The 27710-nt window shown below is 36.6% G+C and overlaps 1 protein-coding gene across 1 annotated transcript in view; it reads right to left on the bottom strand.

Annotated features, from left to right (window-relative positions):
* Positions 1-27130, bottom strand: part of LOC145766232 (uncharacterized) — a 44219-nt gene extending 17089 nt beyond the window's left edge. Inside the window, exons 1-27 of the mRNA XM_082577901.1 lie at positions 26971-27130; positions 22011-22054; positions 21406-21438; positions 20488-20541; positions 19390-19479; positions 18717-18779; positions 18231-18275; positions 17599-17652; positions 16781-16834; positions 15894-15947; positions 14002-14055; positions 13132-13185; positions 12238-12282; positions 11852-11905; positions 11380-11424; positions 11054-11107; positions 6923-7021; positions 6283-6327; positions 5577-5630; positions 5143-5187; positions 3300-3407; positions 2783-2836; positions 2242-2295; positions 1687-1785; positions 1473-1526; positions 975-1073; positions 285-392 (exon numbers count right to left, since the gene is read on the bottom strand). Coding sequence (XP_082434027.1) covers positions 285-392; positions 975-1073; positions 1473-1526; positions 1687-1785; positions 2242-2295; positions 2783-2836; positions 3300-3407; positions 5143-5187; positions 5577-5630; positions 6283-6327; positions 6923-7021; positions 11054-11107; positions 11380-11424; positions 11852-11905; positions 12238-12282; positions 13132-13185; positions 14002-14055; positions 15894-15947; positions 16781-16834; positions 17599-17652; positions 18231-18275; positions 18717-18779; positions 19390-19479; positions 20488-20541; positions 21406-21438; positions 22011-22054; positions 26971-27064 — 1710 coding nt within the window. The 5' untranslated portion in view covers positions 27065-27130. The remainder of the gene's footprint in view (positions 1-284; positions 393-974; positions 1074-1472; positions 1527-1686; positions 1786-2241; positions 2296-2782; positions 2837-3299; positions 3408-5142; positions 5188-5576; positions 5631-6282; positions 6328-6922; positions 7022-11053; positions 11108-11379; positions 11425-11851; positions 11906-12237; positions 12283-13131; positions 13186-14001; positions 14056-15893; positions 15948-16780; positions 16835-17598; positions 17653-18230; positions 18276-18716; positions 18780-19389; positions 19480-20487; positions 20542-21405; positions 21439-22010; positions 22055-26970) is intronic.
* Between the last annotated feature and the right edge of the window lie 580 nt (positions 27131-27710).

Raw genomic sequence — 27710 nt, 5'->3', positions numbered from 1 at the left:
GTTTGGTTCAGCCATGGTTTGTTTGCATTGCTGTATCAGCGTGCACAACCATAGCAATGTCACTAAAAATCATTTTATATATATTTTGTTGTTTCTAAAATTTAATAATTCTGGAATATGACGAAGTTTATTATTAAAAAAAACACAATCGGCATTGATGAAGCAACACTTCAGCCACAACTTCAGGGATAAATGCACCTCAGTAAAAATTGTGATAGGACATTCCAAGTTTCTACTTTAACAATGAATGTATCATGTTTTCTACTGCTGCAAATTATTCTTACATGAGGTCCAGCAGCTCCTTGTGGGCCAACTTCTCCATCTTTTCCTGCAGCGCCTCTCATTCCTGGAGGACCAGCAATGCCCTTTTCTCCGGTTTTACCTGAGTCACCCTGTAAGTGCAATGTAGGAGTAGCATAGTTTGGTCACAGAATATCTTCATGCAATTTTTTTTTATATGCTCAGTGTGATATTTATAAAGTTTATTGACGTGTTTCGACAAAGTGTCCATTCAAAGCCTATCGACTCAGAAGCGGGATTGTAACCTTGTGAATATCAAACTGGCAACGTTACCAAAGACGTCCAAGAAAATACGATGACTTCACAAACGCAGAGTTTAATATTGCCACTAGTTATTTGTAAACAAAATTTTATCATGGGTCGATTGGGTCATGGCCTCCTAGACTTGCCTCATTAATGCGTCATTTTCACTGGTGGACGCTTTAGTGTGAATCTGGATATGTTGCGTTGGGTCCAGGCAGAGAGTGTAGTGAGGTGCAGACGGCAGGCCTTATAATCAAGGACTGCCGCTCTGTATAGACCTCGCCATGGAGTGGAGGCGGAGGGCCTAGTCACTATTGACGATGATACCAGGCTGTGGCTAAATGATGGGTGCCCTGATCTTTAGCGACAATACGAGAGAAGAACAACGGAATTTGTCGACAGCTACTCATTGTTTGAAATATATAGCTTACCGCAAGGCCCTTTGCTCCCACATAACCGATCTGTCCTGGGGGTCCTTCCTGTCCAATTTCCCCAGCTGGGCCAGATCGACCATCATCCCCAGAAGGACCCTATTGAAATATGATTTAAAAATAGCTGTTGTTCGATAAGGCCAGGGAGAATAAGTTTTGTTGGAAAAAGTTGCTTAAAGATGTTTTGAATTTGGAGTTGTAAATGTTATAGAATTATAATGCCAGAGGTATATGATGGAATATACCAGTTAAGGTACTGTAAAACGTACAATTGTTCATATATGAGTAGAGTTTCATCATAACAAAACAGTGATAGAATACACAAAACTGGCCACAAGTAAGTTTATAAACCAGACCGACAACGAATCTCAACAGCAAGTGAAATCAGATCTGTACAAAGCTGGTCAAAATTCGGTATCCTTAGAATGAACAGAAATAATAAAATCATAACTTTAAAGTTAAAGATTGGTAGAAAAATTCTAGACAGTGATGACGTACTTGCTTTCCTTGCCTTCCTTGGCGACCTTCTGATCCGGGTTTTCCAGTCAAGCCCTGCAACACAACGAACAACCAGTCATCATGTTGTTAAACCTACCGGTTGTGGTTAGGTTTTCTCCTTAGTTTAAAATGGATTCAAAAGATTGAGTACCAACACAGTGAAATAGCGACTTCAAGATGAAAGATTTTTAATCAACAAATAATGTATTTTTACCCGAGCTCCAGGTAGCCCCGGTTCTCCCATTCGACCTGGATCGCCAGAATAGCCTTTGAGGCCTTCAATGCCCACTTTACCCCTTCTTCCAAAAACACCCTAAAAAATAAAAAAGTAACTTTTAACAGATATTGTAAATCTCAGCCAAGTATCTCGTAGGATATTTCACAATCCACTTTCACACATTTACCTTTATCAGGGTTTGGTCCGGGAATCTGCGCTCTTGGCAAAGTGTCATATGTTCTCATACACACAGTACATACGTTAACATTCGTTGACGAGATACCAAATAGAGTACAAGAGAAATAAGGTTTTTTAAAAATTTCGTCCCAATAAAGCTCGTCCATCAAAGCTTTAGCAACTGCTTTGTTTGCACATTTGTGCATATTACCTTTTAATAATGCTCAAAAATGAATTACTGTGGCCTATAGCCAACTGGAATTGAAAATTTCAGAATAGAAATATTATTACTTTTGTCATTCTTCACAACTAGTAGCATGAAAATGCATTGAAAACACATTGACGTATTTTTTACAATAGTATAGTTGTATCTACCTTTTCTCCAGATTTACCATCGGGTCCGGGGAATCCCCTGTTGCCTGGCGACCCCTGAAGAGCAAGTCATTAATACGGTTCTTAAAACATGTTGGATTCTGAACCGCCTTACAGCACATGGTTGGTTGGTTTTGAATCTTTATCCTCGGACTGACAAAGCCTTGATAGGTTATTCCTGGTAGTTTCGCATACTTGTAGAGGCTTTTGACGCAGGGCCGGTTACCGAGATTGGCAGAGTGAAGTTTTCCGATTGTTGAAGTGTTCTTGCCGGGAAATTATTCCATTGACCAAGTGCCGCTGAATGGGGAGCAGCCCTGAAATGCGTTGCTCAAGTGCACATCCCGAGAGTCGAACCAGCGCCGCGTGATCTTGAGCCGGGCGCGTAACTACTGAGCGAACGGGGCGGACTTACATGAGCACAATAACACTAACACTCCTATTGGTTTATTTAGCACTCACTGTGTACAATATGATTTGAGAACGAATTAGGACAATATTGAAATATGTTTGAATACATTTGAGAACATTTTAAGGCTTTTACCCTTTCTCCTTGTCTTCCAAAAGGTCCAACAGGACCAGAGTTTCCTCTTGAACCCTGAAACAAAAAGGTATTACGACTTTCAAGAAATCATTTTAACTCAGGAAAAGATGTAGTTCATAAGTTGTTTCAAAACACCAAATAAAGATCTTCTTCTTTTTCATCATCCAAGTATGCAAAAATATAAACCTGATCTAAAATTTTGTTTTTGCTCTTTTTATAGTAATATTATGTCTTCAGTATTGGATTTTGATCCGTTAGCAAAAGAAGAAAAAAAAGTGACTGATGCAACTATGCAGTAGAGAATAAAAGCAATGTGATGACGACAATGCTATGAAAATTGTTGCAGATGATGACGCAATACATAAATTTAAACAGAGTAAGATGGCATGCTGTAGAAACTTCTACAGTAAAAAAGAAACACAGAACTTTCAAGGTAGTTTGAATATCTGTCATTTATAAAAAGGATGTTTTGGTATGAGCACATTACAAAATTAAGGACACAAAAACATTTACTAACTCTTTTCCCTTCTTCTCCTTGAGAACCAATGAGGCCTTGAGGTCCAACCGAGCCAAGTGCCCCTTTTGGTCCATTGTCCCCTTTGTATCCTGCGATTCCTGGGTTGCCCTGAAACATTCGTCACGTTTTACAAAGGTGTTACAGTTTGTGTTTAATTTGATAAAATTTTTACAGAATGTAGCCTATTGACTATTGTTACCATAGGCGCCTAAGCCGTGGGGGCGTGGGGGCAACTTTTTATGCTGTATTGATACATAAAACAATAGATGAACTAGCGATCGGCAGCAGGAAAACATTTTTTGAATGCAAACCGCAACAGCTTCGCGATAAATAATCACTAGAACGAGTAGCGATGCTACAATCCCACACCACACAACAAAATCTGTCATTTTTACATTGATTCAACGTCTGCAGACGTTAAATCAATGTAAAAATGACTGATTTTGCTGCCGGGGACATAGCAAAAATCTACCATTTTGTGTCGATTCAATGTCATCAGATGTTGAATGCACCCAAAAACAACATAATTTGCTACGTAGACGGAGCGTGCGTTTAGCTTTATGCGCTTGCAAACCGACTCGATGTCGCTTTCGAAAGTCGAAACCTCTGCACTGAATTGTCGCGGCAGTGAATCGCTTGCTGTTAAAATAAACTTGAAGTCTCGGCCCGAGGTAACCACTAACCAACGCAACAAGGGCTGGTACAAAGCACATTGCGCACACGCGGCATAATCAACGCAACAATGGACTCGCGCAAACTGCATGGCGCACACACGACCGTTGCCATAGAAACCCGATCAAAGGCGGGAATATGCGCATCTTTTGTTTCATCTGCAACACGAAAACGGGCATTTTACAGCGAATTGAAAGCAGGTCAGGTCATGGTCAAGTTGCGATAGTATAGTGAAAAGGGAGCAATGTCAAGTCGAAAACTAAATCAAACGTTTCTCCGTAACTATTTTTCAAGGGCTATTTACGGATGTCAGCAACTTTTAAATTTATTCAAGTTGACGTGCTGTTGAATTGATGTAAACGAATGATTTTGCTTTCAACAGGTATATTTTCAAGCGTATGATCAAGTTAGTATTTGTATTCCATTTTCAAAACATTGTATTCCATTCACAGTATACCTTTTAGTAAACCTTTTCGTCTCTTGTTTCATGCTAATAAATCTAGTTCGCTGCTAAACTGTATGTTGTGCTTAGCTTAAAGAGTCGCAGTCCATCAACCGCTAGCCAACGCAGACGCATGGCATGTGTTTGCTTGACCGAAGTGGACGAGTTTTGTTTATAAGAATTAACGGTAGATCGAACATAGCGATAACTCCGAGTGTGGCAATAAAAGTAATCCTAGTGTGACGACATAATTACGTCATCCATCTGCGTAACATTTTGCTGAATTTACGTTGCTTGATGAAACACGCTTTCGCCCCCACGGCCAAAGAAATAGTTAGGCGCCTATGATTGTTACAACTCCCCTCCCCCCCCAAAAAAAAACGAAGAGGGTGATAGTTTTCAAATTCAGCCATAAATCTTTTGGCAATAAAAACACTGGCAAAATCTAGGAGCTCAGCATCTGAGGGTTGCTACTTAACGATAACATGTCTGTTTCGCACTGTGTAATAACTCAGCTGTTCTAAATCGCTGTAATTAAAATGTGTGATGTAGTATCCTAGTCAGTCAGTCAGGCCATAACCAATGATCAGAGATTGGGACTAACCAAATTGGAAAATGTAGAACTAAATTTTATGTCTGCCTTAAAGCATGTCACAGAATAAATTTAGTGAGGCATAACTTTTCCTCAGAAGAATAGGTTGCCGATGATAACAAAACTATCAAACATACTTGACTTCCTTTTGGTCCCGACCGTCCAACACTGCCTTGTCCTCCCTGGAATGAGATTGACTTACGGTGATAATTGATTGATTAAAAAGCATGCGTAAACAATATCACATAAATGAGATCGGCACCAATATTGACAAGTATGTGGCAGCACTGTTAATATTGACATACACAATAATCTAACTGCAGGTTTAGTCATAAACAGGAATAAAACAATATTGAATCATTCAATAATTCACGCAACTTTGAACTCAGAAACACACTTTATGTCATGAATAGCAGAATAATGCAGTTTGCAAATGAATATTCCATGAAGTGACTTATAAAGTATGTCTCGACTGTCTCGTATTATTTTCCATTGTGATGTTTGATTGGAACCTTTAGATTTTTATATGACTATGATAAATTTCCATCATTAAAAATGATTCACTACTTACAGAAGTGCCACGGGTCCCAGGACGACCAGGAGGGCCACCAGGTCCGCTACTTCCCTGTATCAAATAAGCAAAAATACATTGATAAAGATCGCATCAGCTGTATGGTACATTGCAGGTACAAATAACCCAATTTCAATTCAATTTCCGTCAACTAACGAAAAATCCAATGCATTATTTCTCAACGAAGTTTAAAATATTAAAAAGTCTAGCCATAGCACAATCATGAAATAGAGAATTATTATTCAAGACCTTGTTTGCGCTCGAAAATTTGCCAGGAGCCTACATCTTTTGATACTGAGCAATACTGAATGTCACTATTTCACCAAACCCAAGTCAGCTCCAATTTTCGGAATTCTACTCAATAAATCTTCAAAGAATAACTCTCAAGAAACGAGTGCGTGGTGTCTATGAGTCTAACGTACAATTTTTTTACACTTTTACAAAACGAAAGTGCTCTGACAGTTTTAAATTACTGGTTATAACATACACAAAACATTAAATCAATGCCATTTACTCGCTCACCGTGAAAAGTAGGTCGGCGAAAATGCAACTGCATCTCGCTTGTTCAAAGTATAACTTATAACCAAGAATTTTCAAAACTGCAATAACAATGCATGCACAAATCGATGTTTGAAAACAATGTATCAAACACGGTTTTCATTTAAGCCTATAACTTAATTATCAGCCAACTAAGTGCATATGTTACCGATGATCCTTTGGATCCAGGTGATCCGTCTATTCCTCTTGGACCCTATAGGAACATATAAAGTTAAAAATCTGACGGTAATCTCACATGCTTTTTACTGAGATTACTATCGTTCTTACTGTGGATGAAAAATGCTCATGTTAGTTATCTGAAAAAATAGTCATCAATACGTCATTAGCCTAGTCAACAAAATACGTCATTTTACATTGATTCAACTTTGACAGACGTTGAACCAATGTAAAAATGACAGATTTTGCTGAGTGGGAGAACAAAGGTGGCAAGCAGTATTTATCAATGCTCAGAAATTGAGTTTCCAAAATGGAGAAGCATTTTTGTCATATTAAGTTTGCAACGCCACCATTTCCGCATTCATCAGAATCTAAGTAATTTCACACTCTTGCAAAGTAAATTATGTTTTCTGGCATCAACTTTGCTTGGTATCAAACCCTGGTCGTATGATTAAAAATTCCAAATTTAATCCAACAAAGTAGCGTTACATACCGACTTGGCGTCTCGCAGACGTGTCACCAATAAATATTTGAAACAAGCAAAACAGAATTGTAACAGTGTAAATGAAGAGAGCGGATAAATCTACTGACTTTGTTATTTACACACACAGCTTTACAAAAACGTTACTCACCGTTAGGCCAACTGGACCGAGACGACCAGGGTTGCCAGAGTCACCACGGGTACCTTGAGGTCCTTCCGGACCCTTTGAACCTGTTGGTCCAGCTTCACCCTAAATTAAGAAGTCGATTTGAAATTCAATGAATAGAAAATCAAAAAGACTATAAAAACTAGCAATCGTTTTGTGGTACAACAATACTTGACGAATTCTTCCGCCAGATAAACTCTTTGTTTAAGGTTTGTAGACGGTGAATTTATTTTAAAATGATAGGTTTTGATATCTGGGTAAGAGGACCTTTCTTCTTGGTAAGAAAACCAAATAACATGAACGAGTAAGATTAACTTTGACGTTTATTAACAAGCATTTTCTACTAGCAGACTAATTGTTAATAATGAACTCATTCCGTTGTAAAAAAGCAGCTGTCCTGACAGCAAAATCTATTATTTTTACATAGAATTAACGTTAACGTCTAAAAACGTCTGATTTTGCTATCTGGGTGAGACTGAGAGCAATAAATTTTGTATAACTGGAGTAAAATGACAAGCACGTGGCTTTACAGCACCAGTGATTTTGTGTTTTTTGGAGTTATTGCAGTATAGCATTAAATATTTTCAGAACTTTATCATTAGTTTGGACTTTAACCGTTTTTTCTTTTTTTTATAGCAAACTATCATCATCACCATCATCATTTTCAGCCTGTGAGAGCCCACTGCAGAGCGTAAGCCTTCCCCTTTTCATGCCAATTTACATGATTATGTGCTAGTTGGTACCAATTGGTTGTATTGCATTGTTTGTCAATGTCGTCCCTCCATCTTACTTTTGGTTTTCCTTTCTTTCTTTTGGTTTCTCGTGGTGTCCATGTTGTTAATTTTTTAGTCCATCTATTGTCCTGATATCTTGCTATATGACCTGCCCAGGACCATTTTAGTTTCTTGATTGTGCTTAATGTATCTCGTAATTTCGTTTGATTCCTGATCCATTCGGCAGTCTTTTTATCTCGCCATGTTAAACCCATCATGATTCGTTCATGTGCTCTCTGCATAGTTCTTAGTTTAAGTGTTAATATCTTTGTAAGGTTCCAAGTTTCTGCACCATATGTAGCGGTTGGAAGGATGCATTGATCGTAGACTTGTTTCTTGAGAGAAAGAGGCAGTTTTGACTTAAATATCGAACTTGCTTTTCCGAAGGCTTGCCATCCAAGTGATATTCTTCTTTTGATTTCATCTTCTTTATTGGAGTTGGTTGTAATTTTTTGGCCAAGATATATATATATAGTGATCAACTTTTTCGATAGTCGCTCCGTCCAAAAGAATATTGCTGCCGATGTCTGCCAGTTTGTTAAACATAACTTTCGATTTGTTAAAGTTCATATGAAGGCCAATCTTTTTGCTTTCTGTATTGAGTTCACTTAGCATTGTTTGCAGTTGTTTAGGTTGCTCAGATATAAGGATGATGTCATCAGCAAAACGTAAATGGTTTATGTATCCACCATCAGTTTTGATTCCTTTTTCTTCCCAGTTAGTTGCTTAAAAATTTCTTCTAAGGTTGCTGTAAAAAGTTTTGGAGATATTGTGTCACCTTGACGTACATCTGAAATGGTTCAGAGTCTTTGTGCAGCCGAATTATAGATGTATTTTCCGCGTAAATGTTTTGAGAAGTTGAGTGTATGATTGGTCAATTCCCTGTTTTTCCAGTGCTAAAATGACAGCTGATGTTTCAACAGAGTCAAACGCTTTTTTATAATCTATTAGTCCAAGGCAGAGTGGGATGTTATATTCGTTTGTTTTTTCAATTAATTGGTTGATAGTATCCAAGTGGTCCATGGTTGAAAACCCTTCCCTAAAATCTACTTGTTCTCTCGGTTGGTGGTAGTCCAAATTTTTAGCAATTCTGTTGGTAATTACTCGGGTAAAAAGTTTGTAAATTGTTGGAAGAAGACTAATCGGACGATAGTTTCCCAAGTCGTTTTGGTCTCCCTTCTTATGAAGAAGTATGAGGATAGCATTCTTCCAGTTGGAAGGAGTTTGTCTTGTTTTAATGCATTCCGTAAACAGATGGGCAAGAGGTGAAGAAATTGTTTCTTCTGCATCTTTGATTAGGTCAGGCGTGATATTATCTTCACCAGACGCTTTATTTCGTTTCATCTGACCAATTGCATGTTTTATTTCAGAGATATTTACTTCTGGAGTGGTTGCTAAAATTTGAGATTTGTCACTGGAGTTGTCGACAGGCCCTTGACCCTGATTGCTAGCATAGCGATTTTGATAGAATTCTCTTGTTCTTTCTATTATCCGGTTTTTGCATTTCGTAATAGAGCCATCTTGTTCTTTTATTCCAGTCATATGAATTTTTCCCAAGCTGAGCTTCCTTTTGGCAGCTTTAAAGCCTCGACCTATCCGAATTGTTTCTTCAACAACATCAGGGTTGTATTTTCTTATGTCTCTTCTTTGTTTTTTACTGATGAGTTTGTCAAGTTCTGCTTTTTCGATTTTGTTCCTTGCTGATATTGGTTGCTTGAGATCTCTACGCTTCTTCATAAGGTTTAAAGTTTCTGTTGGCAGTTTTGAACCATTGTTAGGCTTTACTTCTCTATACTTTTCTGCTGTTTTTGTAAGATTGATAACGATACTGTTATTTAAATCTTCAACTGTATTTATAGTTTCGGGAGAGAGTTTGCTTTTTTATACCAAAGACAGGCAAGACACAACAATAACACAGGGTTGAGCATTACAACAGTATATTACATATTTACAAATAGTTCAACATATCAAACGTTTTCGACTTAACTTAAGTCCTCATCAGGAATCTGTAAATAATTATAAACTACAATAAATTTCACTTCTTGACAGTGACTACCGTAACTAACTAAAAGCATCGAGAAACACGCACGATTGAAAGCACTGGAGTGGAAAACATACAGACAGACGAAAAATTACATTAAGAAAAGGCAACTGCATGATTAAGTTACAAACGAATTTGCACCACGGAGTACGTGATACAACTAGGCTAATAAATATTAAGGAGAATGGAGGCGCCACTGGCAAATAATTGTTTGTTTAGATTTGGATTGTAGCGTTTGATTAACAACGCTTCCTGAATTTTTGTGTCAAATTGGGATTTGCCTTTGCGTAAAATTTTAAATGAGTCAGCAGAGAATTTTTGATCTGTGCAAAAAGAACAATCCATGATATGGTCCTTGATGGCACTTTTCTTTAAGTCTCTAAAGTTCAGATGCTCCCGTACTCTCGTGGTCAAATGTCTGGTGGACATACCGATGTACGTCAATGCCGAATCACACGGACATGTAAAACAATATACGACATTTGAGCAGAGAGACGAAGGCGTCTGGGACTTTAGTTGAAAATACGAACTAATTTTAAATGTTTTATAAACAGGAAAAACGTCCACATCAAATTTATTTTTCATAAACTGTCCGATTTTACGAGCAAACGTTTTGGATTCTTTTCCCACAAACGGAATGGACAAGCAATGCTTCACATTTAACTCATTTTCAGCCTTTTCTTTTTGGTTGGAATTCTCAGAGATAAAACGATTCAATATTTTCTCAAAGTACAATTTTGGATAACCATTATTATAAAACATTTGTTTCAATTTCTCTATTTCAATATTAAAAAGAGCATCATTGCAGCAAATCATTTTAGCCCGAGCTAATAGGCACAAGATCAAACCAGACAACTGTATTTCCTGTGTAATTGATTGGTTGATCTTTCGAGGCTTGAAACTGATTTTTCAAATCCAACTGGAATGACAATTTGTGAAAAAGATCTATTCGTAATGGTTTGTTTTTTTTAGCCCGATCATTTTAGCCCGAGCTAATAGGCACAAGATCAAACCAGACAACTGTATTTCCTGTGTAATTGATTGGTTGATCTTTCGAGGCTTGAAACTGATTTTTCAAATCCAACTGGAATGACAATTTGTGAAAAAGATCTATTCGTAATGGTTTGTTTTTTGACCGAAATAACTTTCTTCTTTCTTTCTGAATGTCTAATTTGACAATGCTCCTCAGTATTCTATGATCGCTTCCAGTATTTACTTTGTTAAGAGTTTGAACGTTTTGGAAGATTTCAGGTTTGTTGGTAAATGGCAAACTATAAACCCAAAAAAATCAAAGTAACCCACCTTTGCACCTGGACTACCCGGAAAACCTGGTGGACCAGAGGTACCCATTGGGCCCTAAAATTGAACAAGTAAAAATTAGAATGCATTAGATTTAGGCAAACACAAAAATACGTTTGGTACATCGAGCGTGATTTAGTTTGACGCATATTTTTTTCTTTTAAAGTGAATGAACTATATTTCTGTCAATACCGCTTCAAATAGTTCCAAAAAAGATTGGTGTGCGTACTACACATTCTTTTGGTGAACATGGTACAATTGGTACATGTATGACAAAATCTACATTAGTAACAAGCATAGGATAATGTTGACAAAGTAAGTTAACTTACCGATGGCCCAGATTTCCCAGACAAACCATCAGCACCTCTTACACCCTGTTGAATAAAATCTTGTTGCAAAGGCATTGGTTTGTAATATGCTCAAAACAGAAATACCTTTATCGTACCCAAAATTTTACATTAAAAAAGAAGAATAAGTTATTCAAAAACCTAAATTACTTTGCCATTGAAAGCACGATACCATACATCAACAAACGCTGTGTTCACACTTTAACAGTTTGGTGGTTCTTCTTGACTGCCGACAGTAACACTCTTGTTCCTTCTTAATCGTCTTTGATTACAAATTAGATAAAGATCACGAAAAAAACTGCTTCGAAGCGATACTTTAAATAGAAGATATAAATACTTTAAACAGCGCCCTCAAGAGCTATTTCTAAATTTTAACCAAATACAAAACACAAGCAACGCATCAGCACGCTTGCGGCCTTGCTTTTCATCAGTACGCTCTATAGCTTCTCATCACCTGTATCCCTGCAGAACCAGTTCTTCCTCGATCTCCTGGCATACCTCTGGGACCCTAATTGAAAAGATTTTTTTAATGATTCCAATGCTTAGCTTTGGCCAGATTGCGTTGCTTAATTCAATCAAATTTACTTAGAAGCTTCAAGATATATCAATTTTCACAATACCAGTACGAAGAGTTATGATAATTTGAAAATCTAAGCAAATAAAAAAAGGAAAAATATATCTACTGTTTTAGTAACTAGTTGATGCATTTTTGATATGATATTTCATTATTTTTGAAAGCACGAAAATATGCCTATTCGTATACGGTATAAAAGAGAGTAAACCTTTCCAAAAATAAAATGCATGCTAATAAATACGAAACAGTTATATAAAGATACTTACTTGTAGACCTAACGGCCCTTGTACTCCAACCTTGCCTTGCTCGCCCTAAGAAAACATTTCAACAATTTAAGTGTCTCTAGTCTGACAAATAAGAAATATCCACCTAATTCGCCGCTTCTACAGTATTGGTGAAAAATAACAGTTTCGACAAGTGATTGCTTGCATTGCCAACAAAAGCAAAACAATCTTTTAAAAATCACTTGATGGGGTAATGGAGCTATAGAACTAAATACTGAAAAGCTTGGATGTTCATCAGGACAATTATTGTTTCTAGCACGAGTTGCAGCGTTCATCTGATGCTTTAACTTTCACTTTCATCAGATGAACGCTGCAACTAGTGCTAGAAACGGAGCTATGGAAGGTGAATCAATTTAATCCGAACTTATTTTTCCTTGTCAGAATGAAGAAGAAACAGTGCGGTTGAAAAAGAATGATGAAACAAAAGAAACAAAAAGAAATAAAGCGGCAACAGTGCAATGATTTGAGATCGAATTAGTCACTATGACGTAAGCCTGAAAAATTATGTCTAGACTGTACGCAAAAATAAGATCAGCACGGTCATCAACCAACAATTCGAGTAAATACAAGAACTAATTCAAGGAGAGTGCCATTTCCGATTTCGTAAAACAACTGAAACACTGCTGATTGTAGAAGCAGTGCTTAGATGACCGCATCTACCAACGAACAGGGAGCAAACTTCCACCGTAATTAATACATTTTGTTTATATTGTTTCTGAATCAATCATTTATTCACAACGTCATGGATGCACATCAAACAGACACAACTTGAAAGTCAAATCAAGTCACAATTTACGCTTCTGTAAAAGTCACCGCACCAAACTCCTGCTAAAGAACTCTTGTAAAGTAAAAACGTTGAATAGACGTTACACTTACGTTACCACCAGGCTGTCCTAGTTCTCCCTTCTTTCCAATAGATCCCGGATGGCCCTGGAAAGAGCAAAAATACCAAAATCTGTTTTGTTTGGGAAAAATTTTAGCCAACAATGTTTAGTTGAATATCCATTGAACACAGTTAGCTTTGCAGGCCTATGTTTCTTTTGTCATGTTTTGGTGCAGATTTACACGGCACTGTTTCAAGGCAGTTGCAAGGCCTATTAAACGAAAATTTAACGTTTGACCTGTTTTATTAATATTGCATTTTGTTGTCTGATAGTTTAAAATTAACGCAATGTTGAATAATGCAAACACAAGAAAAAATTAAAGTCATTATTCATTTCACCAACTTTCACTTTTTTTCCGTCATACGAAGCAAAGTGAATACAAAATACCAAGAAAGTCAAAACACAAAACCCAGATACTGCATTACTGCAATATTCCTATCATAGGTTCTCCTTTTTTACAGGAAAAGATACGATTTAGTTACAAAATAAAATTATGAAGATGAAGATGGCAGTGCACAGTTTTTTTTTTTAAGGTTTGGTTTGGGTGACCGCTAAGTAGTTTTAAGAGACCGCAAGTGTTTCATTTAAATACCAAAAAATAGCCATATTTGCTTAAGACATAGCGAGAAACGACCATTACTTTTCTACTGTAGTTGCAAGTCCAAATTTTGGGAAACCGCTGGAGAAATTCGGGGAAGCGTTTCGGTCCCCCAAAACACCTTAAAAAAAACACTGGCAGTGCACAAACATTGTGCCTATGACACAGATAATGTCTGGATAATTCAAGTGGTATTTGCTAAAAAAAACACAAAGACTACTATATATATCACTATAGTAAAATGAACAGTAGGAAAGTACTCACTCTTTGTCCTTTCGACCCAGATATTCCAGGAACTCCTGCTATACCACGGGGGCCCTAAAAGTGGAAATTTGATTAGTTGCCAAAACCATGCTTGCCCTCAGCAGTCTAATCATGTTCTGGTGTCATACGACTATCACCTTATGTGGTGTGGTGTTATAATATTTTTTTTTCCGTTTTAAGATTTAGGATGTTCTTCTATCAACAGTGTGCAACACATATTCAAAATATTAATTCCAAATTTTTGTTTCGTGCATTGCAACAATTTCTGTTGTGATAAGATTCTTGTTAAAATCACTTTTGCGGTGAAACATGGGTGAAATAAGCAGTCATAAATAATACGTGTTACCAAATGTACTACTAAGTTTGGCTTTTCAAAACCACATCCATTCTGATTTCTGCGCTGATGAATCGTTGTTTAATTTTTAACACTGCTTTGTCAGAACTAACGTTGCCCCGTCGTATCCAGACAATGCTCGTAAGACTTAAATCAAGTGAACAGAAAGAAAAAAAGCCAATTTTTGTGTCCCTCTTAAGACATTTTATTCAGTGCCATGCTATAAAGTCGAGCATGGCGTGGAGTCGAAGTGGATCCGGAATCTGTCCGATTTTCAGAAAATGGAGTAAATTGGAATCTCATTTCTCACAAAAGTTTCGGACCAGAGTGAATTCGGAGTTTAGTTCAGCAGCTTTGCATTTTGTTAAATCAAATTAATTCTGTACAGTTCTGCTTGTAGTTGTCGATTAGTGCACGCCACTAAAAACATACAACTACTTGCTACCGAAGTGGTCAAAGATTTTTGTACCTCTTGGCTATTTTGTGTTATATGTATTGGCTAGTATTACGTTACACATAAGAAGAGACGTTAACAGTCAAGCTGAAAGGCTAAAACAAACATGTGATGAAAAACATCCTCTATATGGACAAACTGCTGCCAAACCCGGTTGAAATCAAGAAAAAGCTTCCTAACACGTTCAGCCACTAACCTCAACAAATAAAGAAACAAGACTTAAGCAATGGAAACAACAATTCGAAAATGACCCATCATACACTGAAATGAAGGTCCCACCATCATAGTCCCTCTCCCCAGGAGCAAACGCTACTTGGGCAAAGTGGAAAACATTAAACCGACTCCGAACCGGTGTTGGACTCACTAAGTCTGCAATGGTGAAGTGGGGCTACGACACGGGCCCAGTTGCATGTATCTGTGGCACCGAGCCCCAAACAGCGGACCACCTTCTTGTTTGCCCTCGGCTTGCCACCCGGTGTAGTAGGTGGGACCTGTCAGTGTATAACTCCGTTGCGGAAGAATGTGTCAATCTGTGGTGTATCAACGAACTTTAGAAGACTCGATAGAAGAAGAAGTATTACGTTACTTCGAATGTAATTTTGGAATGGAGTGGATGCGGAATGTAAACTGACAACAAAATTTCGGAGTCGAATTGGAGTCTGAATTTCAAAAATTACACTCCGCTCTCAACATTGCCATGCCATCACATAGATACGATCTTATTTTCAATAGAAGTCTAACCGACACCCTTTCGAAAGTCGTAAGCGTGGTCGTAAGTTCTTTCGGCCAAGCAGCAGTCGAGGTTAAGTTTAATAATTAAACAAATATGATAGTTTCGTTTGCTGCTGATTTCATATGTCTTTTATGCAAAAAAGGAAAGAAGTTTAAACTTAGTGGGGGTTTCATCAGGATATGCTTTTTTGACTGCAAAATCATCAGGTATTGACTATTGAGGCCAAAAAATATGCTGGCATAACAGGCTACTTATTAGGTAAAATAACTTAACGCTGTGTTTAAAAAATATACACTTGACAGTAGTACGAAAAGAAAACAATACAAACATGGGATGGTTAATAAATAGTCCTGCACAACAAGTGGTCATACCTTAGGTCCTTCAGCACCAGCAACACCCTGTTTTCCCGGTTTTCCATCTTCACCCTGTGGTTGATTGTAACATGGTTGACGAAGAACACATACAAGACTCAGTTCAAATACGCCATGAAAGTAAATATATACCGACAAGTTTACTTTCATAGCGTATTTAAATATTTGAATTAATGCATTGCAATTTTAAATATTTGAATATGCATGCAGTATTGCAGTACACTAACACATTACCACACACAAAAACTGAAAATAGTAAAGGCGTGGTGTTATGGTGCATCTAATGCTAGGAATGATGCCATAAGCTTGAAAGTAAATATTGATTCACGTCAAATAGTGTATAAGTTAGATCAAACGCTAAATGTGCGCATGCGACATTAGACAATGTCTCATGATTTATGTCAATTTTGCACTGTAGAAAAACTAGCTAAGCATTAACACTATCAATGCAGATACCTCGCTGGTGAAAGTTACTCTTTTGCCTATATTGCGTTTTATTCAGCAGAAATAATACTGTACTGAAATGATACTAATACTAATTTTAATACAGTATAAATAAATATTACTGTATTGATTATCAAGTCTTATTTCATTATTTCTTTTACAACTTGGCTTGCTTTGATGACTAAATAAAACTTGATCGTTTTTTCAATTCAGTAATGTATCTTTTCGGCTAAGTGAATCATTCGGCTAACTGGATCATTCGGCTAACTGGATCAAAAGCCCTCTGCCTGAAGTGATCCAGTTAAGCGGAGTCTACCGTATTATAAATTGACAGTAAAATAAAAGCAAAAAGAAAGTATCAGTTTTGCGATTCAACACATAAAGTTAGATGGACACTGCATTTATTTGCAGCAACTACAATGTAGTTTCGCATATGATTTTACGTCTTTTCCATCTTTTCCAGAAATTCCAATGGCTCCCATTTGTCCAGGTGAACCCTGAAAAAATAAAAAAGCATTCAAGACTATTTATAAACCTTTAATAATATTTGATTAGACTCTACTAAATTCCAAAACTGATAGAAAAAAATTATACTATCATGTAGCCTCCTACTGACAGTAGTCTATACAGCCAATTTCATTCTTTGCTTAACTTCTTCGCTGTATTTCAGTATACGTAGAACTACTTAACGTTTAACTCTCAAAGCGTATGGTTTTTAATGAAATCCAACTTGGATAGCTCTACGTTTGAATGAAGAGATATTCATTTTTGACGTAGGACACTTTTTATTAACTGAAAGTTCATATAAAGAAGAGGTTAATTCAGTCACTTGGTTGCTTCAGAAGTTCAAATGCCTCATCTGGTTTGAAATCTTGTCAAAATGAAGTTTCGGAAAAGAATGTTATTTCTAGATAGTTTCAAAATCACGTAAGAACCATCAAAACCACGTAGAACCCTTTATGCTCTCAAAGGCATTGCCATAGTAAGTCACTTTATTAATCATAAACAGTTGAGCGGTGTTACATGATTAAGTTCTAACCCAACATTTAGTAGCAGACACAATGATTAAAAGTGGTTTCCTTTGAGGTGTTGCGACCGCGCCATATTAACTGATTGTCTTGCTTTGATATCATGCACGTTATAATGTTCGCGTTTTGTCGCTTCTACTTTTTTCTAGACCTCTGCTATATTTGTCATATATTGTTTTTTCGTTGTGATGGTCAGAAATAAAAACAAACTGAACTGATCTCTTTAATTTTACCTGTGACCCAATGTCTCCAACTCCGCCAGGTTGACCTCGGACCCCTTTAGGACCCTGAACGAGAATACGCGTTTGGTTGAATCAAGTTAAAAAGACTCTTTGAAAAATAAGCTTGTAAAAGTTATTACGTAATTCACTAAAACAAAATACTGATGGTGGCTGAAAGTATGAGAATACCAAGAGGTCGTTTGTTATAAATTAGTTTACAAAGCTGGAAGTGAAACAAAATTGAAAACTTTCTCAACTGCCTAATAATATCCATGTTGAAAAACATCAATTTTAAACTCTAAGCCAAAGAAGGAATTAATTTTATTAACTTTGAACCGTCAATATTATGAAAAAGATGTTTTGAAATCAGCAAAAGTAAAATAATAAGAAATGATAAAAATTCAAGTTAAAATAATTTTGTAATTTTGTGACGTTTAATATAGCAGCAACAAAAACACAAACATGACATTGAACAGACATCATTATGAGCAAGAGGAAAGCACATGATGAAAGTTAACACAAACTGGTTTTTATAAATCAAGCCAATCTTTACTCACAGAGTAGTGAAAACAGAAGCGGTCTGCTCTTAGTGAGCAAAAATAGATCACACAAGATATTAAAATAGCTACGTAAGCTGCACTTACAAGTGTTCCGTACGCTCCTGGTGGTCCCCTGTTGCCTACAGCTCCCTATGCAAACACATACGTTTGAAAAATGAAACAGCGTGTAAATAAAATAACACACAAAACAAATCGTTATTTTATACAATGGTTGAACATGCTGCTGGAAAAGCATACATAAATCTGCTGTAATCGTATAACTAACAGCATACTTTGGTATGCCGCTTGACTAAACAAGCACATACAAAAGCACTGCACGTTGCGTAAAACCGGTTGTCAACTGCAAATATTTTTGAATCTGAAATGACTCAGAACGTCTACTCTAAATCTAAAATATACAAATTGTATATCAAAATAACAACACAAGTTGCAGCCCTCAAAATTTCTGTTAAAACGTTCAATTAGGCTGGGTGTACTGTACACCAAAGTGAAATAAGTATTCATTGCTGGTTACGGTATTTGCACAACTTGCTACCATCAATAGCCTACATTCGTTACAAAGCAGCTTACTGGCATCGCAGCCATGACTCCGGATGGTCCCTTTTGGCCTCCAGTTTGAGCGCTGACTAAATTCTGTAACATAGAACATTTTCTCAGGTCAATATATGTATGAAAGTCTCCAGCCCTTAATTAAGATAAAACCAAATAGCAAACCAAATCCCTTTGAGTGAACTAATATCAGAACTGTGAATTTAATTTTATATGCAGTATATACAGTAGGCTACTGTAGTCTCGGTTCAAGCCTGAGTGGAGTGGAGTAGATTATAAAGTAGGGACTGTTGTAGATGTAAAAATGGTCATGCAGGTGTAAAAATATAATATATTTTTTTGCTTATTTATATTTTATTTATTTATTTTGCTTATTTATATTTTATTCTTTCTCGACGTGTTTTTAACACAAACAAAACATCTCTTTATCTCTGTGAGACATCCTTTATCAGGTAAATACATAGGCCTATCGCTACCTTTGAACGCCTAGTTAACAAATACTGAAGCTTGATGTACCTGCTCCTTCGAAATGAAAAAATGTAAATAAATTTGGCAAAATACAATAATTTTTTTATTGCCAGACTCATTTTTAAAATTTCAGTTTTCAAGCTCGAACGTTTTCTTTGCTAAGTCGATTGGTAGCCTATTTTTATTTGCTCATTTTTAAAAACTACCAACAATATACGCAACTTACACCATCTAAGCCTGCCCCAGGGGGTCCTGCTATTCCAGGCTGTCCAGGAATCCCTGGTTGTCCTGGCATCCCGGAGGGGCCACGTTCACCCTGGTAAAAAAAATAAAGCAAAATATATCGCAATTGTTCAGACTAAGCACGTTCACTATGGCTTACTGATCACTTCAGTACAAATTTATGAAATATCGTAATAATCTATAAATGATATTTCATTCAACTGCGGCACTCTCCCGTTCTCCCATAACCCAGTCATAAAAAACTAACAATTTTATGTTGATCTAAAATCTGCAGACATTTTAGCAAACTAATTTAACTAAAAAGTACTACGAATGAAAGAATAAACATTATTGAGCAGTAAGGCGTGATTTAGGCGCTGACCGTCTCAAATATCTCATTTCAAGGCAACAAATCATCATTTTACATTGATACAACGTTTATAGACGTGAAAAAGATTATTTTTTTAGCTGGCTTGTCGCACTAAAAGCGTGTATAGCTGTCGTCTGTGCATGTTGCAAGTTGGGACAAATCATTGTCGGGCGTCGGCATTTGGACTAACGCAATTTCGCGCGCAACAGAGCATGAAGACCTACAATGACATCACAGATAGCAGACACTCAAGCAGAACGAAAGTTATTTCCATGTCAAGCAGCTCATATCGAAAGCTACCTAAACCGAAAAAAAACAAAAAAAGCAATTTAGCCAAACACTGAAATGACAATTGCAGCAGATCTCGTTGTTACTAAATGGCAGCAAGCAAGGTATTCCATTGAAATTAACCAGTGACAAGTTAGTTAAGCCACCCACTTTTCAGACTTTAAAATGCAGTAATAACATTTTTTTTTTCGTTGTTTGAGGTTCCGGGGAGCTGTTTTACTGCCCCTAAATGGTGATGTTTCATAAAAAGCACCAAAAGGCTACAAGAAAGCAGCCAGTTCTAGACAACAAATTAACTATTTTTTACATTGATTTAACGTCTGCAAACGTTGAATCAATGTAAAAAAAACGGTTGATATGCTGTCTGAAATCATAGATCATCATCCAAGACACGCACTATTTCAATGACAACAAACATCATAGAGCTAAACAAGAGCTACATACCTTAGGTCCTTGGGGGCCAGCAGGTCCATCTGGCCCATGAGATCCAGAAAGACCCTAAAAAGATTAATTAGATGAGTTGAATATCTTCATCAAGTTTTTTTTTAACGTGCAGGTTTTATAAGCTATTCCTACACTCGTGGGCCCCACTGCAGATGATGCACGCATGGCACTCATACGCATCCAATATTTTGGGTGCTCACAACAAACAAAATTATTTTAAAGTTTCGAAGTATTCGGTTTCATTTGGATGTAAAACTCATTGCCTTGGTTTCGTGAAGTGAAGAATATTGTTCGGTTTGTTTCGTTTCACAATAAAAACGATTTTGTTTTATTGCCAATTTGAAACCAAAACGAAGCGCACGTGAAGCTCTGAGGGCAGACATTACCTTAAAATGTTAAGCAGATAGCTTTGGGCTACGTTCTTTAAAGAATGACAAGTTAATTAAGCTTAAAGTGCTTAAGCCAAGATAGTTTCAAATTTTTTCGAAGAATTATTTTTGTCTAGATTTCGCTACAAACTGTGTAAAAAGTTTAAAATCGTTAGAATCGCTTTTGATAGAGTAAATTTTCTTTTTATTGTGACCAAAATTACTTTCACATAGCCCCTAGCCATTGTGATGGGTACAGAGCTTGTTTTACAGTCAAAAGGAAGACGAATAATCTAGAAAAATTGATTTATTCCTGTTGCTAATCAAAATCACAAAGCTCTCCATCGGACAAAACGAAAAAAAAATTGTTGACTTACCTACGGATCATGCATAATATCAGACATTAATTTTTAAAAAGCTAAAAAAGCAATGACGTCTTTCTTGCTTTGTTTTTACATCAGGCGACGTCAAAGCAATGCAAAACGGCTGTCACACTGTAGCCGTATCTTCTTGCAATATTTTATGTATAAATTTTATGTTTAAAACTTACTGGTGGTCCTGCCTGTCCGGGGGGTCCTTCAAGCTGAAACAACAAAGCAAGTGCAAGAATTTACAGCAAACACATTAAATTCGTAAATATGTGTTTTTGATTTTTTCAAATCTATTTATACTTATGTTAAATCATATATAGTTGCTACTTTCTAAAACCTCTACTCTACAACCTGTTTCAACCTAAAATTGGGATCATCAGTAGATCCTTATTCAAATAGAATCTATTCTGTAGCCTAGGCTGTAGTGTAGAGGTTTTAGAAACTAGCAATTATATTTGATGAAATTTGCTCTGCTTGGCTTTTTTGCTTGGCATTGAATACTTTTTGTAGTACTTATTAATAGTATTTATTGTTCATATTTATGTTAATAGACTATTGTGTGACAAGACGCCAAATGAAGGAAAATTAAATCACCATCATTTATTGTCTTTTATTTTACATAACAATATACTTTTATTTTTTAAATTTGTAAAGGCTTCAGATAGTAATAACTATATTTGATTTAATTCGCCCTGCTTTGTCTTTTTGCTTAGCATTGAGCACTTTTTGTAGTATTAATAGTTTTCATTGTTTTTACTTTTACTTTAAAATACTTTTCACTTACGTCAATGTTTGGAATGTCTCCGGCTTCTCCTTTCTGTCCTTTCTATTGAAATGAAAATCAAAACGTTTGTTAACTAATAAACACAAAACAATTCTATTGGTCTATAAAATGTGTGCCGAGCCACAGTCATTTATCCAGCCTTTACTCATGCTAAAATTATTGCACAAAGTTGTAGTAAAGACTAAACCCAAATAGACTTTTGTCTTTTATCTTGGCCACAACCAATATACCAACGTCAGAACAGGCAATCAACTCAGTGTATACGAAGTAAATAATTCTTGTTAGTCCAAGCCGCAGGAATAGATAGTAGCCTAGGCATTTCAATATCGTCAAAGTTTTTGAAAGCGTGTACGGTATGAGGTTTTAAAGCTTCATTTTACCGTTTATTTAAAAAAAAAGTTAATAGTGTTTATCAGACATGACGTCATTGAACAAATGGTTTAACCTTTAACATCACGTTGTTTAACTACTAACAATGAATTCAATTTCAAAACATTACAAATTACAGAACTTAATAATGAGAGTGCGTAAACGTAAAGTTTCGGCTGCAAAGGAGCGTGATACTTCTCATTCCGCAAGTGCACAGCTTACCTCTGAAAAATAAAAAAAAATCCCAATAAACTGACGAAAAAATACACATTCAAAGTGTATCAAAAAAGAAAGAACAGCATGTGTCAGATATAATATAAAGTTAAGTGTAAAATGCCGTTTACTGTATAAGGCACTTTTTCAAAAGTCAGTTTCCAATGCTGAACAAAGGGTTGTGGTAAAAGCGTTCCAATAACATACGTATTGATTCCAAGCAAGATATGAAAGTTGAAAGTCAAAATTCTAAAATGACTGGTTTTGTACGGAAGTGTAAAATAACGAAGTCGCTCAAACTTTCGAGTAAATAGTCGATCATCAGCCAAGCGTGCAGCTTGTCGCTGAAGAATAGACTGAAAGCAGCGAAGCGTGAAGGCGTACAGTGCTGCGCTGAGTTTCGATAATGGTCGTTTTAAAAGTATTTTTATGAGAAATTTTAAATTTCGATTCAAATCCCCATGAAATATGTTACAAATCAATCATTTTACTGCAGCGCAGCCATGACTGTCATAAACCGAATTGTTTCCGTTATGTTACCTACTGTGCAGTTTAGCCTGTTGTACAAAACGCAAAACGTAATCATTTAATGGATTTTCAGATGGCCTACTTATCCAACAAGCAAAACTTAGAATTCAATCCGGCTTAAGCAATTGTCGAAAAAATGACTTCATGAGTCAAGTTCACTTTTCATAAATAAAACTACAAATTTTTAGTTCTCAGAAAACTTCATGTTGGCAAGGATACCAAAAATCTGGCAATGGAGAAGACCAACTGAATACTTAACACAACGTGAATGACGATGAGATGAAGTTCGGGGACGAAATAAGTTCAACAAAATACAAAAAATCAACAGGAATGAAAGAAATAAAAAACAGCATCACTTTATAATATGTACATTATGCATCGATGGGCCAACTTTTGAGTTTTGTGAAGAAACAGAAGTCTTGTTAAATCAAGACTGCAAAGATAAAGCAATGATGTGTCGAAAAACGAAAGCAAATTAGGTTTAACTGATAAATTTTAAAGTTTGTGATAAACAATTTGTTTGTTAGACTGACGGTTGTATGTTGCTCACACAATGCAAACAGTGGCCAGATTCGACGATAAAACGCATTTACGCCGTTCAACATCGTCGCACATACAAGAAACGCAAGATGAAAAGACGATATCTTCAGTCGCTTGTAAGCACACCTAATTTTAAGGCGCAGTGATAAACCAAAATTGTTCAGTGATAAACTGCAAAATGCGCAGTGACAACATAAGTATTTTTTGGACGAATGATAAATAAGGCACACAAAGCAGATTTCTCTTACGTTGTCAGCTTCATTTTCGTTTTAAAAAAAACAATCAGTGTAAAACAAATTTCGTCGAAAGTTGTCTGATCTACAATGTAATAATGTCCGTCTGGGCTTTTATTAGGTCATTTACACAGTGAACGTGATTGTTCACAGTTAACAGACCGTAGCCTAAGTTGGTAGCTAGTTGTGGCAATGTTGCAAGTGAGTATATATTTTATGATCATCGTTAGCATTAGAAAATGTTTGATAAAAAATAGACAAATGTTGAAGTTATTTTCCTATTCGAATTGAGACGGACACGAGCAGCGTATGAGAAATCCATGAGATGGAAGATCATGAATTAATGTTATCTATTATAGAGAAAGAATCAGAAACAAGCAGTGTAATTGAGAAAGATCTAGTTGTGCCGAGAGAATTAAAGTCAGTTTTGCTGTTTGCAATTTCATAGCTTTTCTGTCATATGGCATTATGTAACTGTTATCTAAGAAAATGTACAGTGACAAAAGTTGCTTAGAAGTAGGCATGTTATTAAGTGTTCTGCCAAAACACAACCAGCACGTTCTCTGGACACCTATCGAACTTCAGAGCATGATACAAGCAGAAACACAGTTGCGCATGTTGGAATATTACTGTTAACAACAATTGATATATACATTTATTATTATTTGCCACATTATTGTAATTACTTTAGATTAATGTGAGTACGAAGAAAGAAGATAGTAAAACCACTAAACCACTGCATCCTCATTGAAACGAATATTAACTTGAGTTTGTGCATTGAAAAAACAAAAAAAAAAACACACAAAGAAAGCACAAACTTTTCAGTTATACGAAATTGCTAGATTTGCCACAGACAATGAATTGTGGAACGGTTTCGTCTCGATCGACAGCAATAGACAAAAAAGTTTTGTCAGCCAGCATTTTTTCACAACCGCAGGTGCTACGCAAGACACCAGGAAACCATGATGTTCATAATTCTCTCAAAAAAGCCGGCTTAGCTTCAACTTAAAGAGTTGCTTCAAGTCGTGAGGACACTAACCTACTAACACTCGCAAATTTGTGTCATGCTACTGGTCAATGGCTCATGTGTAAACGTGCGTACTCGACGTTGTTATCATAATTCAACAAGTGTACGATGCAACTTTTTGCAGTGCAAGTGTGTAACAGCATAATCATTACCTTTCTTACAAGCCAAACCGTTCTATTGCCTCAAGGAGACAATAGAACCGGCGTCGGTCGCTTTCGTTCAGACATGTGCAGATGGGGCCTGGCTCCCTCACCGGGATGCGAGTGTGGCGCCACAGACCAGACTGTAGACCATGTCGTCCATGACTGCCCAATCCATCAACCACCACATGGAACGCTTGGACTGAAGGCCCTGGATGACGAGACTGTCGAGTGGCTGATGACATCATGCCCAAACATATAGTCCGGAAGAACAGCTCATACGACGAAGAAGGAGACAATTGTAATGCCATTTTGCAGGACGTTTGTAAGCAGTCTTGGCAAATTTAAGAATTACACGATTTTAGCGAACTTCATCAACTAACAGCAAAACCATCACTACCAACACAACTGCGAACTGTAGTAGGCTACACGTTTTTAACTTCAGCAAGTTTTGTCTGTCTGCTTGCTTATTGCTGTGGCGGAACATGGGACACTATTGTAGTTGATGCGAGTAGAGTTTGGCATGGCTGGCCAGACTGTTTTATAGACGCAAGCAAAACAGATTATTGGAAAACAGCAACACTAGCTCTGCAAAAGCACACTGCAGCGGTTAACTACAGTTCTCATAAAAGTAAGTGTAAAGTTGCTTTTTTAACATAAATTTAACATCGCCAGACGTTGACATCACAACCATGTTGCATTTATCGCAGGAAGACAATGTCTGCGGTTCGCACAGGGTTCAGTGTTTTGAAATGAAGTGAAACAAGTCATAAATACTTATTTTAGTGTAAGAAATGGATCAAACCGATGTAGTACGGTATGCTTTTACAAAGCTGGTGTTGCTGTATATCCATAACCCACTCTGCCTAACCCACTTGGCAAGCCATGGAACACTTTTTGGGACGCTAAACTGCAAAGTCTAACAGCAGAAGTCCTTGCATTCGCTTGATCTCCTGTATATCAATTCTCTGATTGTTGATACACAAAAAGGAGTTTTAAGAAGTGACTACAGTATTATTCAAACTTTCCCAAAGTGTTTTGAGTTAGAAAGTCTAGGCTAAAACTCCAACAGCTATAAAGTTAAACCGTACCCGAAAACGTCAACTTGAAAAACTAAATGGACTACATCCGTCGCTATCAGTGTCAAGAACAATCATGCAGAAGAATATTCATTAGAATTTACAAACCAACTCATGGTATGAAAGGACAAAGAAATATACTAAACAATGCTTAACAGTTTCTCGGATGTTTAATGTAACAATACCACAAAAAAAAATAAACCATTACAATTGGTAATCAGCTGTCTTCAGTAACAGTTACTCTGTTTTGAAAAACTGCAATTCAAGAAAAAAAAGGGCACTGAAGTGTACTACTGTTCACCCTCTCAACGATTGATCACAAGTATGAACAAACACAATTCTGTCAAGCTACGTTATTTTAACGTAAGCCGCAATTGATGCAATGCCGACAATGCGAAAGAAAGTCTGCAGAACCCTCACAGTTTACTGCACTTCAATCTATTTATGTCGCACACAGGCATAGAAATGATGTATTTTCTTTCCTTCCTTGTTTTACAAGCTTACATTGACCACAACTCAAATACACATACGCCAAGTTGAATGTGATTGATAGCGAAAGCAATCACCTTTTGCCTAAAAATACTTTCACCAAACTACTCTACAAAACTTCGGTTACCCACTTTATCGTAGCGAGTTTGGTTACGAAACCAAAACGTACAATAGATTTGGTCAGCAAATAGTAAACAACTAGGCTAAAAGAACAACAGAAATCCAGAGTCAGGCAAGTTTTAAGCCACCATCATCTGAGGCATAGACTTTTTCCCATGCTACGACGTGATGGGAAGCCTCTAACTTACAAGCCCTAACATCAAAACTTTCATAACAACTTACCTTGGCATAATGCGATATTCACCACCAATAACAGGAGAATATATAACGGTTTCAAGTCCATGTTAGGCCAGCTATACATGCCCGTTGCAAACATGTATATTCCGGCGACGGAATAACCTTTTCCGCCCCTGACTATTGCTGGTAGCACTAAGCTATTACGTACGCTACACACCTGTTTAAAATTAAGAAGACTGTAATTAAAAAGTAGCTACGACCAGTCAACCTGACATTCTGATGTAGAGTTTTGTAGACAGTAGACCTCTGATGGCATTTCACCCAAAACAGAAATTTGACATTTTCTTTTTTCTCGCTTTTTTCTTTGTCGCCTCTCTCATTTCTGGGAAAATAATGACTGCATTTTAGATTGGGTTTCTGTGAGAAAAAAATGAAACTTTTAATGGAATATTTTGAACTTTGAAAAGACAAATCTAATAATAATGTTGAAAACGCAATTTTTTTTGCAAATTAATTTCAAAAATACGTACGCTAAGTGGCCTTTGTTGTTTTGGTTACGTTTGAAATCACCAAGAATTGGAGATAAACTTGGATGGTCGAAGGTTGATATCGGATTGGTAATACTGAAGTAATAATACCACAAATATCACGACTGGTGGAACAATATTGCACTAAAGTGTAAAAACCTGCATTAGGTGACTAACCAATTAATTACAGGATTTAATGACCTTACTATGTTTGGTGAAGTTAAATTAATTAACTCTGCATCATTTAATTACTTATTT

Source organism: Aplidium turbinatum, chromosome 3 (genome assembly GCF_918807975.1).
Source record: "Aplidium turbinatum chromosome 3, kaAplTurb1.1, whole genome shotgun sequence".
Classification (NCBI taxonomy): Eukaryota; Metazoa; Chordata; class Ascidiacea; order Aplousobranchia; family Polyclinidae; genus Aplidium; species Aplidium turbinatum.
The sequence above is the reverse complement of the archived record's forward strand: the minus strand, read 5'-3'. Positions and strand labels throughout refer to the sequence as shown.